Source organism: Arvicanthis niloticus, chromosome 12 (assembly GCF_011762505.2).
Source record: "Arvicanthis niloticus isolate mArvNil1 chromosome 12, mArvNil1.pat.X, whole genome shotgun sequence".
NCBI classification, from domain to species: domain Eukaryota; kingdom Metazoa; phylum Chordata; class Mammalia; order Rodentia; family Muridae; genus Arvicanthis; species Arvicanthis niloticus.
The window spans coordinates 59,678,225-59,703,486 of NC_047669.1; the positions used below are offsets into that span (position 1 = coordinate 59,678,225).

Below are 25,262 nucleotides of genomic sequence, written 5' to 3' on the forward strand. Positions count from 1 at the left end.
TGCATGCTATAAACATTACTTCTCTAGTTTGTCATTTGGCCTTTATGATGGATTTTATTTACTTTTGTTATTTTTTTTTTAAATTTTTAATTTTCTGTGTGGGTGATTTGCTTCCATGTATGTTGGTACATCATTGTGTGCAGTGCCTATGGAGGCCAGAAGTGGGCATCAGACCCTTCCCCAAGATTACATTTAGGGAGCCACCATGTGGATGCTGGGAATTGAACCCAGGTCCTCTGAAAGAGCAACCAGTGTTCTTAACTACTAACCCATCCCTGTAGCACCTTGTTTTGTCTTTATGATGTTAATTAAAGTTTTAGATGTTTGTAGCTCTTACATTTATCCTTTGTAGTTTCTTAATTTTCTATCAGCCTAAAATAGGTCTGCCCAGAGTTTGAAGTTACTTTTTATAGTCACCTCTTCTGGCTTCTTCCTGACTCTCTTCAACTGATTAGCAGTATGTTATGATTCTATGATATTTTAATGTATTGATATCATTATTCAGATTTAAAAGTTATGAACTAATATAGCTGAGAACTCCCAGTCTTTGAAGACTTTTAGAGAATTCTTTTCTACTATAAGTAGAAATACGGGAAATAGAAGATCCATAGTCTATTCTATTTCCCTTGCCTATTTTAGTGTTCTAGTCACAGATACACACACACACACACACACACACACACACACACACACACACAGAGTCAATTTTTTTCTATAAATTCTCTACTACACTCTCTACATGTACAGGGTGTTAAGCGTTAACGTTCCTTGAAACCTTTCTGTAGAAACTTTAATGCAGTTTGATTTTCTTGGCTCTGCATATTTTCTAGCTGAGTTGTTTCATTTTCTTATATTTTTAACTTTCTTTGTTCTGAGCAACATCTCATTTCACACAGACTACAATAATAGCACCTTAAAGAAAACTTTTCTTCCTCGCTTCTGTGATTATATTTAAAAAAAAAAAAAAAAAAAAAAAAAAAAAAACTAAAAAAAAAAAAAAAAAAAAAACCACCCTTGGTCCCTCTCTTATTAGTCTCAGTAGAAATCCAGGTGACCTTATCATCCATTAAGTGCCATCTTATATCCGTAGATCTGCAGGAAAGCATATCCAGAATCCATCGAACAATTGAACTTATGTACTCTGACAAATCCATGATCCAAGTAAGTGAAAGCTGAGCTGCCGACCCTTGTCACACTGTTGCCACACTCCAGTTCACCTGTGCACTATTTGTAAGGATTATTTTTAATTCTGTGTATGTTTGTGTGTGTGTTGGTGCCCTGGGAGGCCAAAGGTGTAGGATGACTGTAGAGCCAGAGTTACAGGCAGTTGTGGACCACTGGACATGTCTGCTGTGAACAAATTCCAGCCCTCTGCAAGAGCAGCAAGTGCTCTTGACTGTTGGGTTATCCTCCCATCCTCACCTTCATCCTATTTATCTCACACTAATTCTTGGCACATGTTTTGTTATATATCTTGGATACATTTTATTATAACAAACAATATTCTTGGTATCACAGTATAAACTAATGAGAAAAAAATTTCTGATGAAATTTTATAATAGATTTCCTTCATGATGTTCCTAGGTTACTAGGTTAGATTTTTTAAAAAAATCTACAATAAAATTTACAAGCAATTTTCCAAACATATTAATTAAGAAAAAAATACGTCCATGGGGAAAAATATATGACCATTTAAAGGTAAATAATTTGGGGAGAAACTCTGAAGCCCAGTTAAACTTTTACCTTCTTTCTGGGTGTAGTAGCCTTTAAACCCAGCACTCTGGATGTTGAGGCAGGTAGATACATGTGGGAGGCAGGCCAAGGAGGGTTGCGTAGTAACAAACTGTGTCCAGAGAGCAACAAACATGAAGCTTACTTTGGATATACCTTGATTATGTAGACTGGTTTTTAGCTACCAGAACTGTGAAGACAGAGAAACTGAATAAATGTTCACTGTAACTCCTTTGTTCAGTGGAAAGCAGTAGTGGGCTAGCCACCAACATGCATAATTTATTTTCAGGTTTGAAAACTACTTTTTCTTACATGTTTTGTAAATATTTTAGTTTATTTGAATTCCATAGATTTTTCTCCCTGAATAATTTTTTGCATGTTTTGTTTGTTTGTTCTGTTGTTTTCCTCAAAAACTTTTTTAAATTGTATTTTTTAATTGGATATTTTATTTATTTACATTTCAGATGCTATCAAGCCCCCATCCAATCCCCCCTCCTCTTTTTTGCTTTATACCATTTTAATTACATGCAAGTATTAAGGTCAGTTCTAGGTTGAGGAACCAGCAACACAATAGATGCAAATAGTCAAGGAACAAGCAAGACATTGGCCAAGGACAAGGAAGTGGGCTTAAGGCAGGAAGCTGACATTAGGCTAGAGCAAAGAAGTAATTTCAGGCAGGAATCTAAATCTTAGGCTAGAACACGGAAGTAGGCTTCAGACATGAAAATGACTTTGGGCTAGGACAGGGAAGTTGGCTCAGATATTTTGGTCATCCTCAAAAACTTTAATCCCGGCGACTTTTATCTTATTTAAGAAATGTGTCCCAGCTTTCCTCATATAGGTAGCTTTCAGGTGTCCTTGGGAAATGGTTTACTAGAATGTATAATTCAATTCAACATTGTTTTTCTTTCCACAACAGGTCCCTTACCGCCTCCATGCTGTCTTAGTTCATGAAGGCCAGGCTAATGCTGGCCACTACTGGGCATATATCTTTGACCATCATGAGAGCCGGTGGATGAAGTACAATGATATTGCTGTGACCAAGTCATCATGGGAAGAACTAGTGAGAGACTCTTTTGGTGGTTATAGAAATGCCAGTGCATACTGCTTAATGTACATAAATGATAAAGCACAATTCTTAATACAAGGTAAGAAGATGCCCCGTCAGTCATTCTTGGTATTTAGAGATTACTTTTTGTTTTGCTTGTAAGAGTATTTTTCCTGAATCTATGCAAATGCACTGTGCAAGAGCCTGGTGCCTGGCCCCCAGAAGATAGGAGTGGATCCAGAGTCAGAGATGGTTGTTGTGAGTCACCATATGGGTATTCAAGAGCAGCAAATGGTCTAATTACTGAGCTCTGTCCAGCCCCACAGTGTGGCATTTTTGAGTAAGGACTATTCTGTGATGATTTGGCTGTGTGATGAATTCATGGAGGGTGGAGAATTCCATTAAGAATTACTCATGAGAAACTGGAAGGATGAGGTAATGCAACCTAAGCTAGACTCCAGTAATGGGACCTGCATGGGGCAATAACATTATAAGTACTCACAGTTAATAACAAACAGAAATCTGAATGTGTTGCTTCATACTTAGAGCTCCTTAGTTACTTCAGCTACAGCATTGCCTGACTTTTGACACCTGAGCCTAGCACAGAGGGAATTGGTTTTCTGGCCTCTAACATTTGCTTCAGTCTCATGACCTTTGTCTATTTTGAACTTTGTATACATTACTAACATTTGAGCTTCATGCCATCTCCTCTTGCACATTTTTTTTTTTTTTGTATACATTCCAAACATCAGTTCAGGTGTTCTCAAAGCATATTTTGGGGCAGGAGAGATGGCTCAGTGGTTAAGAGCACTGACTGCTCTTCCAGAGGTCCTGAATTCAATTCCCAGCAACTACATGGTGACTGACAACCATCTGTAATGGGACCTGATGCCCTCTTCAGGTGTGTGTGAAGACAGCTACTGTGTACTCATATACATAAAATAAATCTTTTTATAAAAATAAACCTATTTCTTCCATCAGACAATTGTGTGTTTGGTTAGGCTTGAACACTAATCTCTGCCTCAGTGCCAAAATCCTTGTGACAATATACTGTAGTTCTTTTGTTCATGTTGTTCCAATGAGGACTTTGCGTAAAGAAAACACCTAGTACATTCCTTCTGTATGTAGCTATACAACAAGCCTGATTAGGCTGTCCATTTATAACTGAAGTGTAATGTTACAATAAATATTTAATCTCAGTTGGAGGTTTCTACCCCTGCCTTCGATCATTCAGTTCCCAGATACAAGGCACAACACTTACATTTGCAATAAGCAGATGCACTACAGCTTAGCAAATACCTACTTCTAATCTATTAAAATCTGCCTCTCCATCAGTAACCTCGAGTTATAACTTGCCACGTTCCACATGGGTAGCTCTCATGGCCTTGTTCATGACTCAGTTGTGTCATGGAGTTTTCTCCTCTCTCCCCCTCATTCTGCCCCCTTTCCCATGCTCAACCATGTAACTGAAAATCCCTGCCTACCTCTAATCCCTCAGGTAATTGGCTGTAACCATTTTTATTTAACCAGTGGTTTTAAATTAAGGAGCAAGGTTTGCATAACAAAAGCTGGTAAGTGTGAGAAATCACTCATAGGCCTAGACCTTTGCATACAGAATGTAGCATAGCAAAAGGACCAGACCACCACAGTGTAAGCTGACTCATTAAGTACTAGTTACATATTGCCCTAGAACTATAAGCTCTACAGTTTATGTGATTTTATGTTGTTTTTCACCCCTTAACATGAAAAACAGTTTTAGTTCTATTTTGAGCTTAACAAAGTTAGGGGTTACTTCTTACTTTGGTGAAAAGGTTGCTTCGTGCGTATTCAGAGGTTGGATGTTGTCTTACAATAGCAAAAGTGAGGTGATGTCCATTTGAGAATCACAAGATACTTTAATTAATTTCATATTGTATCTCCTTGCTATTCTTGAGACTCTAGGAACTTTTCAGAAACCTTAGAGTCATTTTCAAGTAATTATGACTTTGTTTGTCTGAGCACCTTATGACTTTTTAAGAGAATGTAGGTAATACTGTTTGATATGATAACTGTATATAATAACTAATAGTGTATATTTTATATTCCACTTGAAATGAATTCCTTTTTGAAGTTTGCATTTTTCCTGTAATTCTTAATTTTATACTATTTTTGAAATGTGAATTTCAGAGGAGTTTAATAAAGAGACTGGACAGGCCCTCGTTGGAATGGAAACATTGCCTCCAGACTTGAGAGATTTTGTTGAGGAGGACAACCAGCGCTTCGAGAAGGAGCTGGCAGACTGGGACACACAGCTCGCTCAGCGGGCGCTTCAAGAAAAGCTCCTAGCTGCTCAGAAACTGAGGGAAGCGGAGAACTCTGCGGCCACAGGTTTGTCCATTTATTAAGTTATGTTTTATTATCTAGTAATTGCATTTATTTTTATTGTGTCTTATTATAAAATTTAATCACTCTTATGTACAGTGGTAGGACCTTTGTTCTACATCCAATTTTTTAAAAAAGCAGAATGATGTTAGTCAAAGTAAACATCTAAAACTCTTCCAAGCTAAAAATGGTGTATAGGCCATGAACGCTGGCACACATAAGAATTTAAAGCATGAGGTTTAGCTACAGTCACGTATGTAGAAGCAGTAGAAGTTAGCAGATGTCTAACTATCATGATGACCACAGGCCACAGCTTTCTTGTTCACTGTAGATAGCTAAGATTCCTCTCTCTGCTTTGAGTCATCCAGTCTCCTTTTTGCTAGAAGCAGTAATAACTGTGATTAGGAAAGACACAAATGGGGCTTTCTAAGGCTATTAGGAAATGATTCAACAGACATTACTAATATACTCATAGTTATTGTGTAATACTGGAATAGCAATTCAGTTAGGTTTTTTAAAAAACTGAGATTACAAAACAGGGTTGGGAATATAGCTCAGTAGTTAGGTCCATGTGACCAATACCCAGTTTTTAAAATGATAGAATAATTTTAGTCAAAAATAAACATTTAAAACTATCTTCCAAGCTAAAAATTGTATATAGACCAATAAAAGTGGCAAATGTATGAAAAGTATAAATACTAGAAACTGTAATTCTTAAGTATCACCTGATAAAACCATTAAAATATTCACTATAAATAATAAATTCAACACAGTGAGATTTTAGGAAAATTGAAGGTAAAATGTCTTTTAACTATTTTTCTAAAAATTAATTACAGATTTATCTTAGGATCATTTAATCATTGCTTTGAAAGTTCTATTTCTTCCGAACTGGGTAGGGAAATGAGAAAATAAAAAGTATACCCAGATAAATCCTGCAAATCAGGGGGAAAAAGAGGGCTCCTCATGTCTGTCTGTCTGTCTGTCTCCACTCCAACTGCACCTTTATCCCTAACTCATGCCCCTTTCCCAGGGTCTGTGTGTTCTCTTCTTAGTTTTCAAGGAATCATCGGGAAGGGGTGGCTTGCTTCATTTCATCTTTACAGAGATATTTCAATGTAGCATTACCTGTGTGGGCTTTAGCTTTCTAATTCAGAATATTAAACAGAATTACTTTTCTGTTTAATATTCAGAATATGTACTACCCAGCATTGTGACCAATGCAGGCATGCACAGGTCTGTACAGATTTGTAACTTCATTTGAAATACATTGAACAGTTAATGTGTTCATACTGAAGAAGCATGTGATCTAGAGGCTCTAAAAGACCAAGATAAAATGTTATACTAACAAAAAGTCCAGCGTTTTGGTGTGTAAGTATCGTAAGCTCTGTCTGACCACATAGTGCCGTTAGTGGCAAGTGAACTTTCCCCTTGGTGCAGGACAGTCCATCATGGCTTCCGTGGAGAGCACGAGAGCACTGTAGATTCACAACATTAGAGCTTCAGAAGCTGTCAGGGGCTTTCTTGGCTCCAATTAGTTCTTTTTCTTCCTGTCTATTTTTAAAATTTTTTCCTTGGTCTTTTGTATAAATCATTCTGATCACTTCCTAGAACTTGGCCAAGGTGATATTTGCACACTCCATTCACATGTGGATTTTTTTTCTTACTGGTAGGAGGCAAGGGCTGCATAATTGACCCAAGTGATAGAATCTAAGTGTGCCGGCAAAGTGATTCTCCATTTATTGACCTTCAAGACATCATTCTTGAACCTACATCAATGATATTCTTGATTAACCTACATTTTGTGATACCAAACATAAAATTTCCGACATTGTTTGCCTCTGTATCTTGTCTTTTTAAAATAAGACTCTTAAATTTAAGGCTAGCATTTTATTTCTATGTCAAGCTAATACACATTCTCTGTTAATCTTCCAGCCCATGTTACCTTGTACATTGTCATCTTATTTTCCTCCATGACAAAGGTCATGTCTCCGTGACCCATGCCCTGTCTTTGTGATCTTTCTTTCCTACCAAGAACTTTTGTGTGTTTTGAAATTTTAAAAATTCAGTGTGAATTCTTGAATACATATTTTCATGTTTTTTTTAATGTGTAAAATAAACTTGACAATAATAGAGATAGATATTTTTGTGGGGAGCCAAATTACAAATATATAAGGAATATAAATCTATAGATCACATATATCTTCTCTTTACATGATTGTGCTAAGGTTTAAGAGCAGCTATACTGTAATAACAAGCTTTGTGTTCTCTTTAGGAAGTGTGCATTTTGTCTAAGTAGAAGCAGAATGTGCTGCATTTACAAACATGAAGAACAAAATTGAGAAGCTTTTACACACATGCACACACACACATACACACACACACACACACGTGCGCGTTGCTATTTCTTCTTTTCTTTTCTTTTCTTTTCTTTTCTTTTCTTTTCCTTTCTTTTCTTTTTTGATAAGAGGATTTCCTTTAGTCCAGGCTCATCTGGAACTCACTGCAATCAATCACTTATCTTCATCTTCTCAGGGTTGGGATTAAGGTGTTAAGCAAATCTAGGAGGACATTATTTTAATACTGCATATGCTTACTCTTTGCTGAAGAGGAGTGCACATATCATAACTCAATAAGGCTAATATTTTATGGCAACTGTTTAATCTCATCCTTAGTACAGAAAATTTAACACTTTTGCCACTTTTTTCTCTTTATAGTTTTCAATGTAAGTAATTTGTTCTCTGTGATTCCCAGAATTTTAAAGAGACCTGATGCATTAGTCTCTTCTGTGTGCCCTAGGATTGTGTGTGACTGGGAGGAGTAATGTAGGAACGCTGTCTGAATAATCCAACAGGGTGATTTTCCCTTTTCTCCTTGTGAGCTCTTCTAAATAAAGATTCAAAAAATCACCCAATTAAAGACCCATATCTATTTAGTGATATTAGGATATACAACATTGATCATATTACTGTTTGTTGTTTTCTAAATTGAGTGGTGTTATTTTTCCACTAATATTCATTGCCCCCAGAAGGGAATATGATTGAGAAGCAATGAAAAAGTGTTACTTCATGCATTTCCAGTTCCCCCATAATCCTGCCACTGCAAAGACAAGCCAATCCAAATACTATGCTTTTGACTCCTGGCTAAAAGTTCCTTAAATCTCAAAGGAATTTCAGGAAGGATCTGGAGTATGCATTTTAAACATCTTCAGGTAACTCTGAGAAGCTCTCTTAAGCATCATAGCTACATGCTGTTGTTATCTGTCCCAGGATTCTAAAGCAGAGAAGTAGAGTTCCTGAATTCATATTCACTTGTTTTAATTCTTATCCAGAAAAGCATTTCATACCTTACAACATGGCTAATTCCTAAGTTAATATTTCACTTGTTGTAATTCTTATCCAGAAAAGTATTTGATTCCTTACAACATGGGCAATACACTCCACTTGAAAACAAAACAGAAAAGGAAACAAAATTACAGGTAGAAAATGATGCAAAAGTGTGTCAGAAATGTATCCCAGAGGTTCATAAATGTATGTAAATGTAACGGGTATACCCCTCTTTGGGTCATTTCCATAAACTCAGACTTACAGGTTCAAAGTAGTGGAAGCAAAATAAAGCTTGTTAGAAAACAAATGTCCCCAGTATTGTCCTGTTCCAATATAGCAGGGTCTTGGTGTTATCCTTTTTATATCTGCCTCAACAGTTTAATGAACTCTATATAGTAGATGGCCTTTGAATCCTTTCTAAATTGTATTTTCCTCATGGGAATTTCAATAATGTCATTCCTAGTGTTCATCCGTAGTGAACGCTATTTAACAAACTAAAAATTACTCTTTCATAATTTCCTACATGAATGTAATGTATGTAGATCATATCCAACCTATTCCTTGACTCCTCATTCTCCCAACACTATGTTTTCTGGTTTTCATAACCTACTGTGTTTAATTAGTACTATTCATAGATACATGCGCATTGAACTCCATCCTCCAGAGAAAGGGCAGAATACCAAGGGCTGCCAAATGGTAAACTATAACCTTGGAGAAGTAAGTTTTAAAGTATGCCAGGGAATGGAGAGATTGTTCAGCAGTTAAGAGCACTAACTGTTCTTCCAGAGGTCCTGAGTATAATTCCCAGCAACCACATGTTGGCTCATAACCATTTGTAACAGGATATTTACTGGAACAAATTATCTAAGAGGAAGCATCTTAAGGGAGAAAAGATTTGATTTCCTGGCTCCCTTCCTTGTGTGCCTGGGGCTTGCTAGAACATAGCTGTGCAGAGTGCACAGGGAGAACACGCTACTTATTTTCTGCTGATCAGAAAGAGAAGAACAGGTAAAGGGACTCCTCACAGTAGCCTTTAGTGGTGTGTCCAGGTAACCTACTTGCTATAAGTGGACCACTTACTGGACTACCTTCCAAAAGCACCATCATCTCGTGAACACATCTCCAACACATGAGCTGTTGGGAAACCTAACAACTAAACAATGATAGAAATCAAGAAAGACGTCCAGAAATAAAGGAAGCAAAAGCAGTCACTCCTGGTCCTCCAATTCAGATCCCGAGGGATGCATTAGTTTTGCCCATTAGATTCTTTCTATTTATAAGTACCTGCAGTAGTGTGAGGCTTATGTAGTTGCGTGGTTACTGTCATCATTTTGGAGCACAGTATGTTATAAAGTCAAATTTTCATCCTCCTGATGATGTGACCTGATACAGAAATTGTCCATATGTGTGGCAACATGTGGATTTCTTGAAACTTTCATTCTAACAACTTAATAAAATAAAGGCCACTGAAAATGTTTCTTTCTTAATAATGTGTATAAAACCATTCTTTTTATTAAAACAAAATTATTAGATTAGTTATGTCTTGAAGTAGAAAATGCCAAAAGGGAAAAAAAATCTTAATAGTGCTTACCTTTGGGTATTAGAAAACACATTTCTCTCTGTCTCTATCTTTCTGTCTCTCTGACTCTCTCTCTGTCTCTCAGTACCTTGTGTATTGACTGAGTCTCTGGTTTCTCTTCTAGGACTATAAGGGACTGATGAGCTAGCCCCTTCCCCTACTGTAACCCTACTCCTCATAGCACTCACCTGGAGGGGACTTTCCCACAACAGTGACATTGCTGAAGGGACTTATGACTTTGAATCTTTTAAGATCCTTTAAATATCGCAAACTCTTTATGAATCCTTTCGAGATCACTTTCATCTATTTTCACTATACCAAGTTTTTAATTACCCTTTCTCGGTTGTACTTAATTTTGACTGGCTTATTAATGTGATTTATGTCAGGATTTTTTTATTAGCCTTTTATTGATCCTTAAAATGGTTTCTATAAACCATTTCTTTTACCTGAATGCCCCTCATTTCCAGACCAATCATGCCTACAAGTCTTTCAAGACACAAATTATCTGCCATAGCTTTAAAAAATCTTTAATAGTCATTACCATCCCAAGTGTGTACATTGAGTCCATAGTTCATTCATAGAAAGTTATGAATATCACTACATTTAATATATTTTAAAAATGGGCTGTAGATTCATCTTAATTTATAAGAAATTAAAATAGTTGGAATATATAAATATTTACATAAGGTAATTTTTTTATAGCTAGAGAAAGTAGTTCTGGGGATGCTTAGTCAAAATCATTTTAATGTTACCCATAAAGATTTTGGAATCACATTTCTATGTAGAAAAACATCTTGGCCCTCATGAAGAATAGTGGATTTGACTGTGTTAATCTAAAAGTTATTCTCACTCTTAGGCAACTTACTATTCCTAAGTCTTGGACTGATAGTTAGACCAATGTCTGACCAGATTATTTTCTTTGCTCATATTATGTTAAGCTTATTATTCTGTCAGCCATTATTATTGCCACATAGTGAAAAGAAACTGTGCAAACATAGGAAAATACTTTCCTAAGCCTTAAGCATAAAGCTTAAGGTTCTTGTAGGAAGCCATCCTGAAAGAAATGCGTCTCTAGTATCCTCCACTGCCTACACCCTCTCCTCAGTAGGGACATTGAACATATCAGTGCCAAGCAGGAAACAATTATCCATGTAGGGAATTAACTTCTTTTAACTTCTCTCTTTCCTTAATACACATACTTGAAGCAGTCTTCACTTCTGGTTTTTCTTATAGTAAAAATCACCCCCATCTCCACAATTGTCCCTGAAGAAACTTAAAATTACCTTTGTGTTCAAGTTTTGATTCCTAATGTGGAAATTACAAAATACTCTTTGTATCTCATCGCTTGTGCGTGCGTTTGATGCTGCCTGTGACTGAGAGTGTAATCATCTCATTTAGTATTGCTCAAGTAACTTACAGTACTTGACCTCAGTTCCACTTTCTTTAATCCATTATTCAAAAGGCAACAGTATAATTTCTGTATGTGCTAGAGGTAGAACTGAGTAACTTTTTTGCATACCTACCATGCTTTGCATAGCCCCTAATTTTTACCTGACAAACTTACAATGTTGCTATTTTGTTAGAACCTTTTCAACCTCTTGGTCAACTCAAAACATTTATAGCATTTAAGATTGTTAGCACTTTGCCCACCACCGTCTTCTGTTAGTAACTTTGCTGTTTTCTGTGCTGTGTGTGATCAAACATTCAAACCTATGAATTTATGGAGGGTCTCATCCAAACTATCCTTTGTTACAATTTTTACAAATCCTTTCATTTTAATTAGTGACTTTGTCTACAATTTATTTTAAGAGACAACATTACTGTTTATTTTGCTACTCTTGGAGACCTAGTACCTAGCCTTGTACCTGGCACACAGAAGTTTAATTAAAATTTGTTGGTGAAATGAATGTCTATTCATGTATATTGAAATTATAGTACTGCATTTTGAATGGAAAACATTTTAATGATAAAGGTAAAATGTTAAGTGGGGGCTGCCTGTAGCTCTGTTTTGTTTCATGGTGTAGTTATTCAGTGACTCACTATTTCCAGTAGCAGTTTAAAGAATTTACCATGTCGTTTCTCATATTCATTCTTTAACAGAATTACTAATTCCTTTGTTGTATCAAATATATTCCTATTTGTGCTGGGCCTTGGAGAATTAGGAATGCGAAAGGGAAAGAGCATGCGTGCTCATGAGATTTTTTACAGGGGGTAGGGGGATATAAGCTTTAAATAAAGTAATCATTAAGCTTTAATTGAGGTAAAGTTGTCTTTAAAAGCAAGTCTGTGTGACTGTAGAATTGGTGTTCTCCTCTGTTAGTGATTTTCTCTTTGAGGAAGAGTCATTTGCCTCTATGCAGCTTCTGCATTGTCATATTTTGGGAAGGGACAAAGGGGTTTTGTTAAGGAAGGATACGATGTGTTCACAAGGTATCCCCACCCCCACCCCCAACACACACTATAGACTTGTTAAAACCAACATGTAAATGATGGTGGGGCCTAGGAACTATGCTCTATAACTGATTCTTGAGAGAATAAGCAAGTTTCCAGAAAGTGGTAGAGCATACGGAAAGAGCATGCAAATCTAGGGCAAGCTTCTCTTTTCGTGTATGCAGAAGTAGTCGTGTGGGGGCCTTTTTGAGTACAGGACACAGGATGACATAGGAGGAAAAGACTGAAGCCCAGTAACATAAAGCTTTGTTTGGATATCCGGAGTAGTATTAAAAAAGTTATGTGGAGCTCAAAAGATAGGTGGAATTGGAAGTACACTTTGAATTTTTTTTCCTGAATGGTCTTTGAAGTCACAAATTCATATTGACGTCAGTGTATCATTTTCATTCAGAGAGCTTACAAAGGGGCGGGATCCAAGTGGAGATGGTACGATTCACTCAGGGTTAGGATTTGCTAGATGGAAAAACAAGCAACCAACCAACCAACCTGTACTGGTTGTGAAACCCTATACCGAAACTGCAGTGGCAATCCAGTTCTCCTTTTAGGCAAAAGCTGGATAACTTTTCAAAAAGAGACTGGGACTTTTCATGTAGAGATGTTTCCTTACATAAAACATAGTGTGTGTGTGTTCTTTAGTAGTTGAGTCCTCTTGGTTTTACTTTTCCTTTTTTGGATACTTTTTGTTGGTAAGTTCTTGGATACATGCAGTCCACTGAAGGATGCATTTTTACAGCACAGCACTTAACTTGGTTATGGTATAACTTCAGAATTAGAAATAAGCACCTCATCTTTGTGTAGTACCTTGTGGTTTATGTTAGATACACAATTGATTCTTTTCTCCTGAAGCACAAGCAGGTGGACCAGACTATCTAGAGCAGCCATCACGAAGTGACTTGTCAAAGCAGTGGAAAGAAGAAACCCTCCGAGTGATTGCCAAGGCATCACATGATCATGAAGATAAAGGGCCAGAGACAGTTTTGCAGTCGGTAAGAACTTTTCTTCTGGCTCTCAGACCATAGCCATGTCCTACAATGTAATGGAGAAGCACCCTGCTGGGGAGTCAGGGGACACTGTGCTTTTGCATGATCTGGGAGTGTGGGCTATCACTTCCTCAGCAAATGATTTTAAATAAAATCCTCTCTTAAGTTTCCTGTCAGAGGACTAAAAAGACCCAGACTACAGGCTAATTGTTTCACTTGGAATTAAAAGAGCCATGTAAAGTTCAACTCTATTTTTCCCTTGGTCCGTGATATGTCAATACTGGAGTAACTGAGAAATTAATAAACAGTTGTCAATGTTCCATGTAAAATATTTAACAATAAGTGAGAATATTACTAGAAAATAAATATGATGTGCAGTTGGTGTGTGTCCTGGATGGAAACCGTCATTATCATTTTACTGTAAGTGTAACTTTACAGTTTGTTTTACGAGAGCAAATGGACCAGGGATGTAGGGTTGAGTCAATGAGCATGTAAGAATTTAGTACTGCAACTTCCCACCCTCATCTTAGTAGTTAATATAAACAGCCCCACACAGGCCTACTGGAGTTCCTTTAGGATGTGAAGATTCTCTTCCTTGAGAAGTGAAGATAACTGGATAGTTTAGAAATGTACATGACAAAAGTTACACTTTGCAAGTGACTTTGTTCTCAGAAATAGCTTGCTACCTTAAAACACCCATTAATCAAATTTTCTAGTAAACAAGGCATTCTACAAGTTATATTGTAATGAACTAAATAATAAGCAGAAATTCTTTTACTTCTACCTTGAAAAAATATTATTACAGTCTTCTTGATGTGAGAATTAATTTAAATATATTTTATGGCTATAAATTCGACAAATGTCTTAGATTCTATAAATAAATTTAAGAACATCTGCTAATTCTAAAACTTTTCATGGTAGATACTTTGCTTCATGAGTCTGAAAACTCTGCTCTTGGGGCCTTGGGAACAGAAAAGTCTGGGAAACAAGGACAGACAATTGGCATGGGGAGAGTACTTTTACCAATATAAAATTTTAACTGTGAGTCTTCATAAATTGGCATCTTGAGTCATTAAAGCCTAAGATATATCATGCTTTTAGCTGGGCTCAGAAAACCAAAATCATAATTTATAATATAAAATTGTTTCATCTTAGTTCAGCTAATTATTTATATTTTAACTTACACAGCCGTCCCATAAATTTGCATGACCCAGATTCATTGGTATGGGTATCATCTTATAAATTAGCTTAGGTAAAAGAGAGAAGAGGCTATGATAGGAAGGCTCTTTTCCACATTCCTTGTCTCCTGAAATAACACATCTGTTGCCTGTGAAGTCTGGACATGTGGAAGAGTTGTGCGCTTCTACCCGCTGGTTTGTGGCTTTTGGTCTCAGGACCATTGCTTAGGACTCTGAAAACCACTTCCTGTTACCTTTTTCCAGTTATACTTAGTGTATGTCAGAAAGTACAGTGAGAGGCTTCAGATACCATTTCTGTGATTTTGTGTATGGATTTCATTTCTTAGTAGACATGCAATCTTGATGAAACTTTTTACTTGCGTTTCAGTTTTCTTCTTTGTTTTGCAAAATTGAAGTGACTCAGGTTAATGCTGAGGATTTTGTGTGGTTTTGTTTTGTTTTGATAGCAGGTGTTGGTGTGTGGGTTCCTTCCCCTCAGCCCTGGGTATCTCACAGATACACAGATTCCAGCTGTAGAGTAGGCATGACTCCTGTAAAACTTACAATCACAGAAGACATCAGCAGTCTTCAAATGTTCAGGCAGCTTGCTTTCCTAGAGAGTGGCCTTAATTTCTAACGGAACATTTTAGGATATTTGAGAGTATTGAAAGCAGACGGCAAGAAGGAAACATTGTGCCTGCTTCAGTGGCTGGCAGTGGACAGGCAGTCAACTCAGCCTACCCATTTCACATGTTTCCTTAGAATAGAAATCCCTGTATTTAGTTATTAAACGGTGCCATAGAAGTGCCCCACTGACATGAAAGTGACATCTGATGTCTAAATAAAACAAAATACATACTCATTAACTCTACAGTCACTTCAGTTTTACTGAAACAAACAGTTTACTCTGGATTGAATTTCTAGTCAGAGATAAGTTCTATAGTCCTGTGACTCATATTCTCAATCCCTTCTCTGAGAACATTTTTACAAAATCACACAGCCAGTGAATTTCAGGCTATTTTAATTTTTTTTCTATCATGCTAACTGAGACCTTCCTAATTTTGTAGCCTTTGTTTAGTTTTTGTTAATTTGTTCACTATATTTGAAATAATAAACGATTAAAAATAAGCATTTACTTTAGTATACCTTCAACTAGTTTATATGAAAAATATTCTGAAAGAGTTTGAGTTCTGTTGTGCTGATAGAACCTCTTTCCTTCCAGGATTATAAGAACCAACATTATGCTTTTGCAACTTAACAGTAGCAAAAAGGGCCTATTGTTGCTACCTCAAGTTCTCCTACCCCTAGACAGTTCTTTTTACAGGGTTCCTGAAACTATTTTCTTGAAGGTTTTTCTTTCATTTCACTTTTAATTATATGTATGTTAATCTTTGCACACAGGTTTGTGCACATGTGAGTGCAAGTGCCTACAGAATCCAGAAAAGGACGTTGGCTCCTTTGAGTTGGAGTTAGAAGTTAGTGTGAGATGCTGGTGTGGGTGCTGGAAATTGAACTCAGTTTCTCTGCAAGAGCAAGATGTGCTCTTTATCAGAGAGCCATGTCTCCAGGCCCCCTTTTCTGTCTTTAAAATAATAGATTGGGTGCTAGTAAGTCATTACTAAAGCCCCAACATGAATTGTAATTTACTAGCTTACATTTCACTTTTGTTAATGGAGACCTTGCCCAATGTCTCAAATGCTAGAAGTATTCACAATTACAACAAATTCATCTCCATAAAATGTGTGTGATAGTAAGATTGGTTTCAAATAACTGCAGTATAAATTATTTAATGATTTGGCAATACCTACCATTTTTTAACAGCTGTTAAACACAAGATACTTAAATACTAACTCATGATCACAACAGGAGTGCAGAGTGGGTGTTTCCTTTGCAGATGATGAAAATTCAGATAAGTAGAGCACCTGAAATGTGTTAGAAAATAACACTTGTGTTTTCATTGTTAAAGTCTATTTGAATATGTATTTCTAGAATGGAAGATGTATACAACCTTAAAATTTACTTACATTTCAAATAGGAATAAAACTTGAACATGTTTTTATTCATATTTCGTATTTGAACTCATGTCTATTTTTGATGAAGAAAGTTCTGGTACACATTGCAATGACTGAAGCAAGCTGCCCAGATACTCCCTGGGTTTTTGCCATCTGCTGACTGAGAAATGGAGGGCGTTCAAGTCCTAAGCCTGTTGGTTAAACAAGACTGTGTGAAAGCCTCACCTTTGCAAACTACTGGGATTAGAGGAGGCCATAATCTTCTCTTCATAGAATTGCGACACAGGTTTTCTGGAGTAACTAGGATTGTTTGTTTGCCTCAAATACTACCATTCAATGCCACTCTGGTCTTTATCATTTTCAAACACTTTAAGTATAAAATGCTTGGCGAAAAGCTACCTGAAGTATCTGGAGTGCAAAGAAAAAGGCTACGGTTTTGTATTGCAATTTGATTAATAAACCTGCCTCTAAGGTTCCCTTTTAAGTGGTTTCACTTTATATGTCGTGTATATAGTCTAGAAAGAGATTACCAGCCTCTGCATGGAAAGATCCTGCTTCCATTGTTGTCTTTTCTAATCTGCTTACCAATGATTTTCTTCTGCAGAAACCTGAAAACACCACAAGCGAACCACCTTCTAGCCAGCAAGCTGTAGAGGTGGAGATTCCTCACGTAGGGAAATTTGTGATTGAGTCAAAAGAGGGAGGGTATGATGACGAGGTACCTTGGTTGCGGTGATCTGCACGATTTGCTCTCACTTTTTGCCAATGTGTGCAAGCACCGCAGGCATGCCTGTACCCACACGCTTAATGTCTGTTGCTGCATAACATACAGCTTTACCTCCTATGGTGGGAAGCCTTGCCAGTTACTAACAGAACCTTAAATATAAGATGAAAGCGGTAAGCTTAGAGAATAGATGAAAAGAATGATTTTTTTCTAAACACCAGATTGCTCTCAGGCTGATAGAGTAAGATTTGCTAAATTATATAATGCCCATTTTGCCTTTAAAAATAACTGACATTTTCCTACCATACTACTAAATTACTTGTATAATTTACTTTATACTTGGCCCATCATTCCCTACCACTTGAAAGCCCTACAGAATGACTGCAAGATGGGTAACTGATAGTCTCGCTTCTGTAGACTCATGCTGTAACAACACACAGGATGCCTGGTCGGCATCACTGAAGGCCTCAAGTGCCTTCTTTTCCATGGGCATCCCATCTTCCTCCTTCTCTTCTGATTGTCTTGGCTACCCAGTTGTTCTGCCAGCCTACAACATTTTTCTTTATCATGTAAAAGTTCTTTTGTTTTTCAGTCCAGTTGAAACTGAGATGTTTTGCTCCACCAGATTATTATCATTCTTTTTTATGTATTTTCCCCTTGAAATTCTCTAAGTGGCTCTTTTCCGTGTTTGGGAAAGAACAGACAGATTAGCAGTTTTTGAATATGGGCAGTAGAAGATGGGAAGGCTAGGATGATTTATGGTCAAAGAGATACCACAGCATTTTAGTGTTTGTATCTTCAGATAAGAGCTGAATGTGTATGAGATATGTTTTCCAAATATATTTTATTTTTGCAAAATTTATTCTTGGGTTTTAATTATGATTATGTAAAAAATTAATCATCTAATTTGTAAGTGTTATAATGACAATAGTTACCACTGGGCCAATTTGAGAAAGCATGTCTACTGAAAGACTAGATTTGAGAGAGAGGGACTGATCAGAGGATTTTCATAAGCAGACAAAGAATAGTGGACACGTGCAACCCTCCATGTATGATCCAGAGTAAAGTATGAGTAATAGTTTCAGGGAATACGCGAGTGACTACACTCAACTGCAGTGACACAGCGTCGTGGTACGTATTTCTAAGACATATGAAAGACAAGCAGCCAATAATGAACTATTTTGAAAATAGGGCTTAAGTAGTGTATATAGTATGGGTGGTACCACATTACATTGTTTCATGTTTGCTCTTATACAAACTGATCCAATTTAATAAAAGTGCTCACTTATTACGAAGCACCAAATAGCTTGTGTCCAGTGTGAGCTGGTTTGGGCATTTGTGTGAGGCTTGTGATTATTCACTCAATACTACCTTTGGTGGGAAAGTTTCTGCTCCTGGTCTAGACCTGTATGTTTTCATGTACTCTGTTGGCGTCCTTGCCTAACAATGCATGTGTCTTGAGACTCTTGGTTTGCTTACAAATACACAGTTGTACGAAGGTCCCTAGCCTGGGAGCAGTAGTGGGATCCAACTGACGTTTTCAGAGGCTCAGCAGTACTTGAGCAAATGTACAAGCTATTTCTTTATTTACTAAGTGTTGGTGCCCTTTTGAAATGGTTCTCTTGGAGTATTCATTCTCTGCTTTGTCCAGAAGAGGGTGCCTTCTTACAACTCTGCACTTTAGAGAGAATGCTTGCTGTGCTTTGTACAGACAGGGACCTCCTGTGAGCCAGCTGGGCCTCTGCACAGATGATTGAATTGAATGGTGCTTTCACTTGTACATCAGAAAACATTTGCTCTTTTATAAACGTACCAGGTGATTCCTAAGCTGTAGAGAACAAAAGGCTTTTAAGTTGCATGTAAATAGCTTGTTTCGTTTTGTCAAAGGTTTTATTGCTTTTGTTTCTGCCGGTTTTGTTTTCCCGTTAACCATTCGGAAATGCTTGCTTTCCATCTCTGTGACAGATCATGATGACACCCAGTATGCAAGGTATTATCATGGCGATAGGTAAATCCAGGAGTGTTTATGACAGGTGTGGTCCCGAAGCAGGGTTCTTTAAGGTACTATTAACATTTTCTTTTTTAAAAATGCAATGTCTTACAGCACCTTATCTCTTTAAATAAATTTCTGCTTTCCTACCTGAATTACGGCAGTCTGGTGTTCTGGGAGCTACTTGTGTGTAAGAATCCAACATTCATTTTCTTTTTAAATTCAAATAGTTTTTAAAAATTCAGAGCATTTCACCTGAGTTACTGCATGCAGTAGTGGTTCTCTCATTCATTGCCAGTAATGTAATCAAGGGATTAAGGGTAACAGTAACAGGAACTGTAGAATTGCCTCTGGTCCTGGTTTATTTTTTTCACAGAGGTCAGACTGCAGGTCAGTATTGCAATATGCTCCCTTTAATTTTTCTATTAATACTAAACCAATTCTCTGATACTGAAAATTATTTATTTGGTTCTTATGTTTTGCCTTATTTTCCTTGTTTTTCATCTATTCTGAGTTTTGAATATTCTCCTCAACTCTAGAAATGGGAGACCATCCAGTTGATTCTTTTCACCATCTCACACATTCCCTTTTAAGTGTGTGCACTCTCCAGAGACTTATTGTGTGTCCTTTTTATTTGAAAGATGAAAGCACCATTTACGAGGCATTTCTTTTTGAGATTTACCAAAAGACCTCATGTGTGCATGTACACATGCATACACTTGTACACCAGTACTCTAAAACTTTCTCTTCATTTTCTATACATTGTCATCACCTACTCCCCAGAAGCCAGACCCTCCAAACAGTGTATAGAACAGAAGCAGTGTACTAACTTGCCTTCTTAATAAGTCCTTATGAATTTGTTAGAATTCATCAATTTTACTGATATTCCCTGGACTTCTTGAATATCCAACTTGAAGTGTTAAGTTGCACCTTTCAATATGGTTAAAGGACCAGCCTTTTAAGATCTAATGCAAAAATTAAAACAAAAAAATCTCTTCTATAAAAAAAACAGAAAGATGACAAGGCCACCAGAAAAAGTAGAGAAAGGAGATTCGAGGAGATCCTGCATGTGTTACTATGTTCTTTATGGGTGGCTGAAGCTCTAGATGGTATTATTTCCTTCCCTCCATTCAGCCTTTCATTTCTCTCTACTTGCCCCCTTCCCATATGCACTTAATTTTTTTTCTTTCTTGGTGTAGTTTTCTGTATTTGACATTAGTTCCTCCTTCTACCAGTTGCTTGAGTCTTCTCCTACTTTCTTTTTACCAATTTTAAATGTTTTTTAATTTTTATTTTCTATCACTAGATGTTTTGCCTGCATTTCTGTTACATTGCATTGCTTCCATTACAGTTTTCATTGAGTTCCCATGGAGGCCAGAGAAGGACATCAGATTATTTTGGAACAGGAGTTACAGATGGCTGTGACCCACCGTGTGGATGCTGGGATTGAACCCAGGTCCTCTAGAGGAACAGCCAGTGCTTTTAACCATGGAGTCCTCTCCAGCCTGCTGTTACAATTTTGTATTCTCAGAACAATATAAACCCAGGTTAACTTTAGCCATGCACAGCTCTTTGATTTGAAACCTGTTGTTGTTGTTACCTTAGGTGTTCACTGGATGCATTTTCTATATTCCATCTGTTCCTCACCTCCTCAAGTAGCAGGTGCTGATGGACAGTGAAAGGAACAGCTTATAAGGAGAAGGAGAAGTGAGCTTGTCAAGCAGGGATTGGTTAGAAACATTACTAGATATGCTCTACCTTTTAAAATACAATAAATGTGCCTTTTAAAATATTGTAAACACCATGCTTAATAATCATCGATGAATCCCTGATTAGTAAGAATTTTCAAGATTCATTAAGAAAATGGGCGGTTTGAAGAAGAATTTTCAAGATTCATTAAGAAAATTGACAGTTTGAAGACTCACTTGTGGTTATTAACATGTGAGCCTGTGATCTTTATTTCACTGAAAATTCCTCCTGGTGTCTCTTTCTCGTAATTCCACCTCTCCTGAGTCCCCTGGGACTTTTCCTCAGCTCTGTGTGCACAGGTCACTTGTAAGGATGAGCTGGTACAGGCCAGAGTGAAAACTTAGTATTGCATATGATGGCTTCTCCTGCTTAACTGTGTCCTTGAATTATATACAGTACGTTTTACTCTTTTCAGTGCTGAATATGTACTAACTTGACAGAAATGCTGTTTTTCTCTGTGTCTTAACATTATCAGGAAAACCCCAAATTGACTTTACAGAGCTTTTTGATTGTGAGAAATTAAGTACTTTCAACTATACTCATTAATGAGCAATTATTAGACCAATTCTTATGTTATTTACTGTTAGAATGTCTGTGCTTGGCAGGGATGCACACACTATGACTCACATGTAGAGGTCAGAAGTCACCTTGATGGAGTCTGTTCTCTCTTTCTACCTTTATGTGGGCTCTGTGGATGGGATTGAGGATGCCAGGCCTGCAACACATGTCTTTATCTGGTGAGACATCTCACCACACACAGTTTTTAGGTGATATATTTTTTGGCAGTGATTACCTTATGAATTACCATAGGAAATTATTCTGTGGGAATGTCATCTTACAAGAAATAGAAGTAAAAAATGCAGGTTAGGCTTGAGTAAGTGAACTGGTGTGGTTTAACCTTGACTTAGAAAGAATCACACAGAGGCCTTCCCACAAAGGAGTCTACTGTATGTAGTATGAAAGAGTTAGTAGGCAGGCAGAGGGGGCTAAAGCACTCTACCAATTCCTTTCTCAAGTTGTCTTCTTTTGATAAGACTGGTTTCCATTTTAAGTATAAAATCTTTAAGTGAATTATTTAAAGAGATTCCCCCAAAAGGCAAATTAAAATTACTCCAATGAGAAAAAATAAAATAAAAAAGAAAGATAAAAGTCAAAAAGACAGCCGGGCGGTGGTGGCGCACGCCTTTAATCCCAGCACTTGGAAGGCAGAGGCAGGCGGATTTCTGAGTTCGAGGCCAGCCTGGTCTACAGAGTGAGTTTCAGGACAGCCAGGACTATACAGAGAAACCCTGTCTCAAAAAAACAAAACAAAACAAAACAAAACAAAACAAACAAACAAAAAAAAACCAAAAACAACAACAACAAAAAAACAAAGAAACAAACAAAAAGAAATGAAAATCACAAGCCAGTTGTAAAGAACTGGTTGTTATTAAGTATTTGTACATGCTGGAGGCAAAGAGCACATGGTACTTATTATTTAAGTGTAGCTTTTCATTTTCTTTGAAAAACATAAAGCATTCTGTTTTACACACACACACACACACACACACACACACACATACATACACACACACACATATAAATTGAAACTGTTGTCTGTAGCTCTTACAGTATCATCCTTAAGGGTTTGTGAGATAAGTGAGCTTCTGTATTATGAAATAATGTTCTTGTTACGGTATCATTGCCTCACAGTAATTATTCCAAGTTGATAGCATGTGGTCACTTCCTTTTACACCTTAGTATGTATTACCACTGCTGTACTTTTTTTTAAAACCTCTGATATAGGAAGCAAACTTACTTTAATTTATAAAAGGACTTAAAAGTACAGTGGAAGTGGGTTACAGCCCAATAGATTTTCACAGAAGAGACAGCTGCCCATGTAACTACTGATCAGGCCATGAAGTGGAACTCCTGAGGTGCTTCTGAGTCACTCACCTGTCTCCTCCCTGTAATCTCCTTGGCAAATTGCAGTCATGCCTTTCTGTTGCTAGTGTTCCTGTTGGTGTGACACTGTTCCTTATATACATAGAACACTTTATTCCTCAGTCTTTTCAGTGTGCCTGTCTTATTGACGTGTTTAGAATTCTGTATCATTGAATGTACTTGTAGTTTGTAATATACCATGTGGAAACAATGGTATTCAATTGTAAGGCGCTTGATTGATATAAAGGTACATAAGGCATGGTCCTAAACCCAGTAGATACTGTTGGTGTAGTTTTGGATTGGATTTCTTTCAGAAAGAATCTTGATTTCTAGTGGGGAAGGGAACATTTATTATATGGCAATCAATATGATGAAGAAAAAAGGAAATAAGGAGGGATTACATAAGAATAAAGACAGAGCTGATATCTAGAAGTCTTCTTAAAGAAAGTGATATTTAAACAACTAATACATGCATGAAAATATAGACACTGAATGGTTTTCTCTGACAGCTGTTTTCTCTGTCTCCTTCTGGGGATAGGTATATTTACTTAAACTTACCCATATATTTGTATATTTTTTCTATTCCTAAACTTATTCACTATATTAATAACTTAAAGAAGGGTTATTCTTTCTGTTTTCTCACTTTGTGTCTTTCTGTAGTTATTTTTCCATAGTGTGGTGAACAGTTTACCTAAGCTATAGTTGATACATTTACCACATTATTTTCCCTTTGTTTTTCACTGGGCTTTACAAATTGAACTTAAATATTCTCTTAGAGGACACCATACCTGGAAATGATGTGGCCTGGCCACTTGTGACACACTGAGGATCCCATGGGGCCAGAATCTTAGCATTCCTACAATTCATTCCTGCTCTAGGTTAAGAAGTTGGTGTAAGGTTCTTGGGATGATGTGCCTAGTTTTAAATCCAAGCTTTCTCACTTAATTCTGCAACTGTGCACAATATGTTAAATTATCAGATACAGTACTTTCATTGAGACATGGTAAAATTAAGTACATAATCTATTTAGGAGAAACTCATTGGACAGTATCTGTCACAAACAATTCAATTAAAATTGTTGGTTGTGATATGTGATTGACAGTATTGTTGCTGGATATCTGAGTCACTTCCAGTTATGAACATTATTCTATCACTAAATACTTAACACAAGTATAGGAGACAGGAATCATGAAGCCAAAATGCTTGCTAATTTTAAGTGCTGTTAAATGACTGTCATATTTCTTCACTTTATTGGTTTTTAGCTTATTGTCAGTTCTATTTGGTCTGTGTTGAGCATCAGTATCTTTGCAGAAATATTTTGCCTGCTGGTATTTACCATACCTGTCTTTATTCATTTTACATGGTGAAAATTTTTATTTATTTATGTTAAGTGAGATATGATAATTCAGCAATAGATTTTTAGTTGTATTTTGTGATTTATAATCTGTATTTTATACTTCTTTGTGGTATGAAATTTAATAAGTACCTTTTTTATAAATATAAGAAGTCTTTATGACTGCTTCTAAAACTACTGAAATAATTTATTCCTATGACTTCATGCTTTCAACCATGATTTCTTCAAATGGAAAAATATCTAACACTTCCAAAGAATTTTGTCTAATCCGTCTTTTATTTTATACTTATTTAAAATCCCATCTTTATTATATAATAATTCTTCATTGGCAACTGGGATTGTTTGTGTCTCTGTATTCTACTGGTGTATTTTTCTAAGCAATGAACATATTACCTCATGCATCATTAGTATACTTGACATTTTATACAATAGACACATGCTAATTTTTACTTTTTATAAATGAAATACTTTGTGAAATTTTTTCAGTTTTTATGATTTTTAGAATTGTTACTTTTTCCCTGAACTCTTACTGAATTTGAGTTCATGTTTTAATTTAAGATGAAGGTAGAAATAATGTTTTAATAATTGGATTAATTTTAAAATGACAGTGGAAATGGCTTTTCAATCTGTCATCCTTTGCTATGTCTTTTCATAAGGTTTTATTATTTTTCTAGATAATTAGCTTATATTTTACATTGTTCTTAGATGCATAAATGTTTTATTACAAAATGGTACATGCAAGTTTGGATGAACAAAGATAATATATTTTAGAGTATTATCTTATTATAATTGTATGCTTGTATCAAATTTTAGTCTCTTGATTATGTCATTAAACTGTTCTGTCAAAAATATCTCATCA

At 36.5% G+C, this 25,262-nt stretch overlaps 1 protein-coding gene across 2 annotated transcripts in view; it reads left to right on the forward strand.

The window, feature by feature from the left end:
• Usp25 (ubiquitin specific peptidase 25) overlaps window positions 1–25,262 on the forward strand; it is a 106,906-nt gene that overhangs the window by 72,144 nt on the left and 9,500 nt on the right. Inside the window, exons 15-20 of one of the 2 annotated variants that reach the window (XM_034515113.2) lie at window positions 1,091–1,161; window positions 2,651–2,879; window positions 4,946–5,146; window positions 13,340–13,479; window positions 17,268–17,381; window positions 19,353–19,448. In XM_034515113.2, coding sequence (XP_034371004.1) covers window positions 1,091–1,161; window positions 2,651–2,879; window positions 4,946–5,146; window positions 13,340–13,479; window positions 17,268–17,381; window positions 19,353–19,448 — 851 coding nt within the window. The remainder of the gene's footprint in view (window positions 1–1,090; window positions 1,162–2,650; window positions 2,880–4,945; window positions 5,147–13,339; window positions 13,480–17,267; window positions 17,382–19,352; window positions 19,449–25,262) is intronic. The other variant, XM_034515112.2, reaches the window with a different exon arrangement.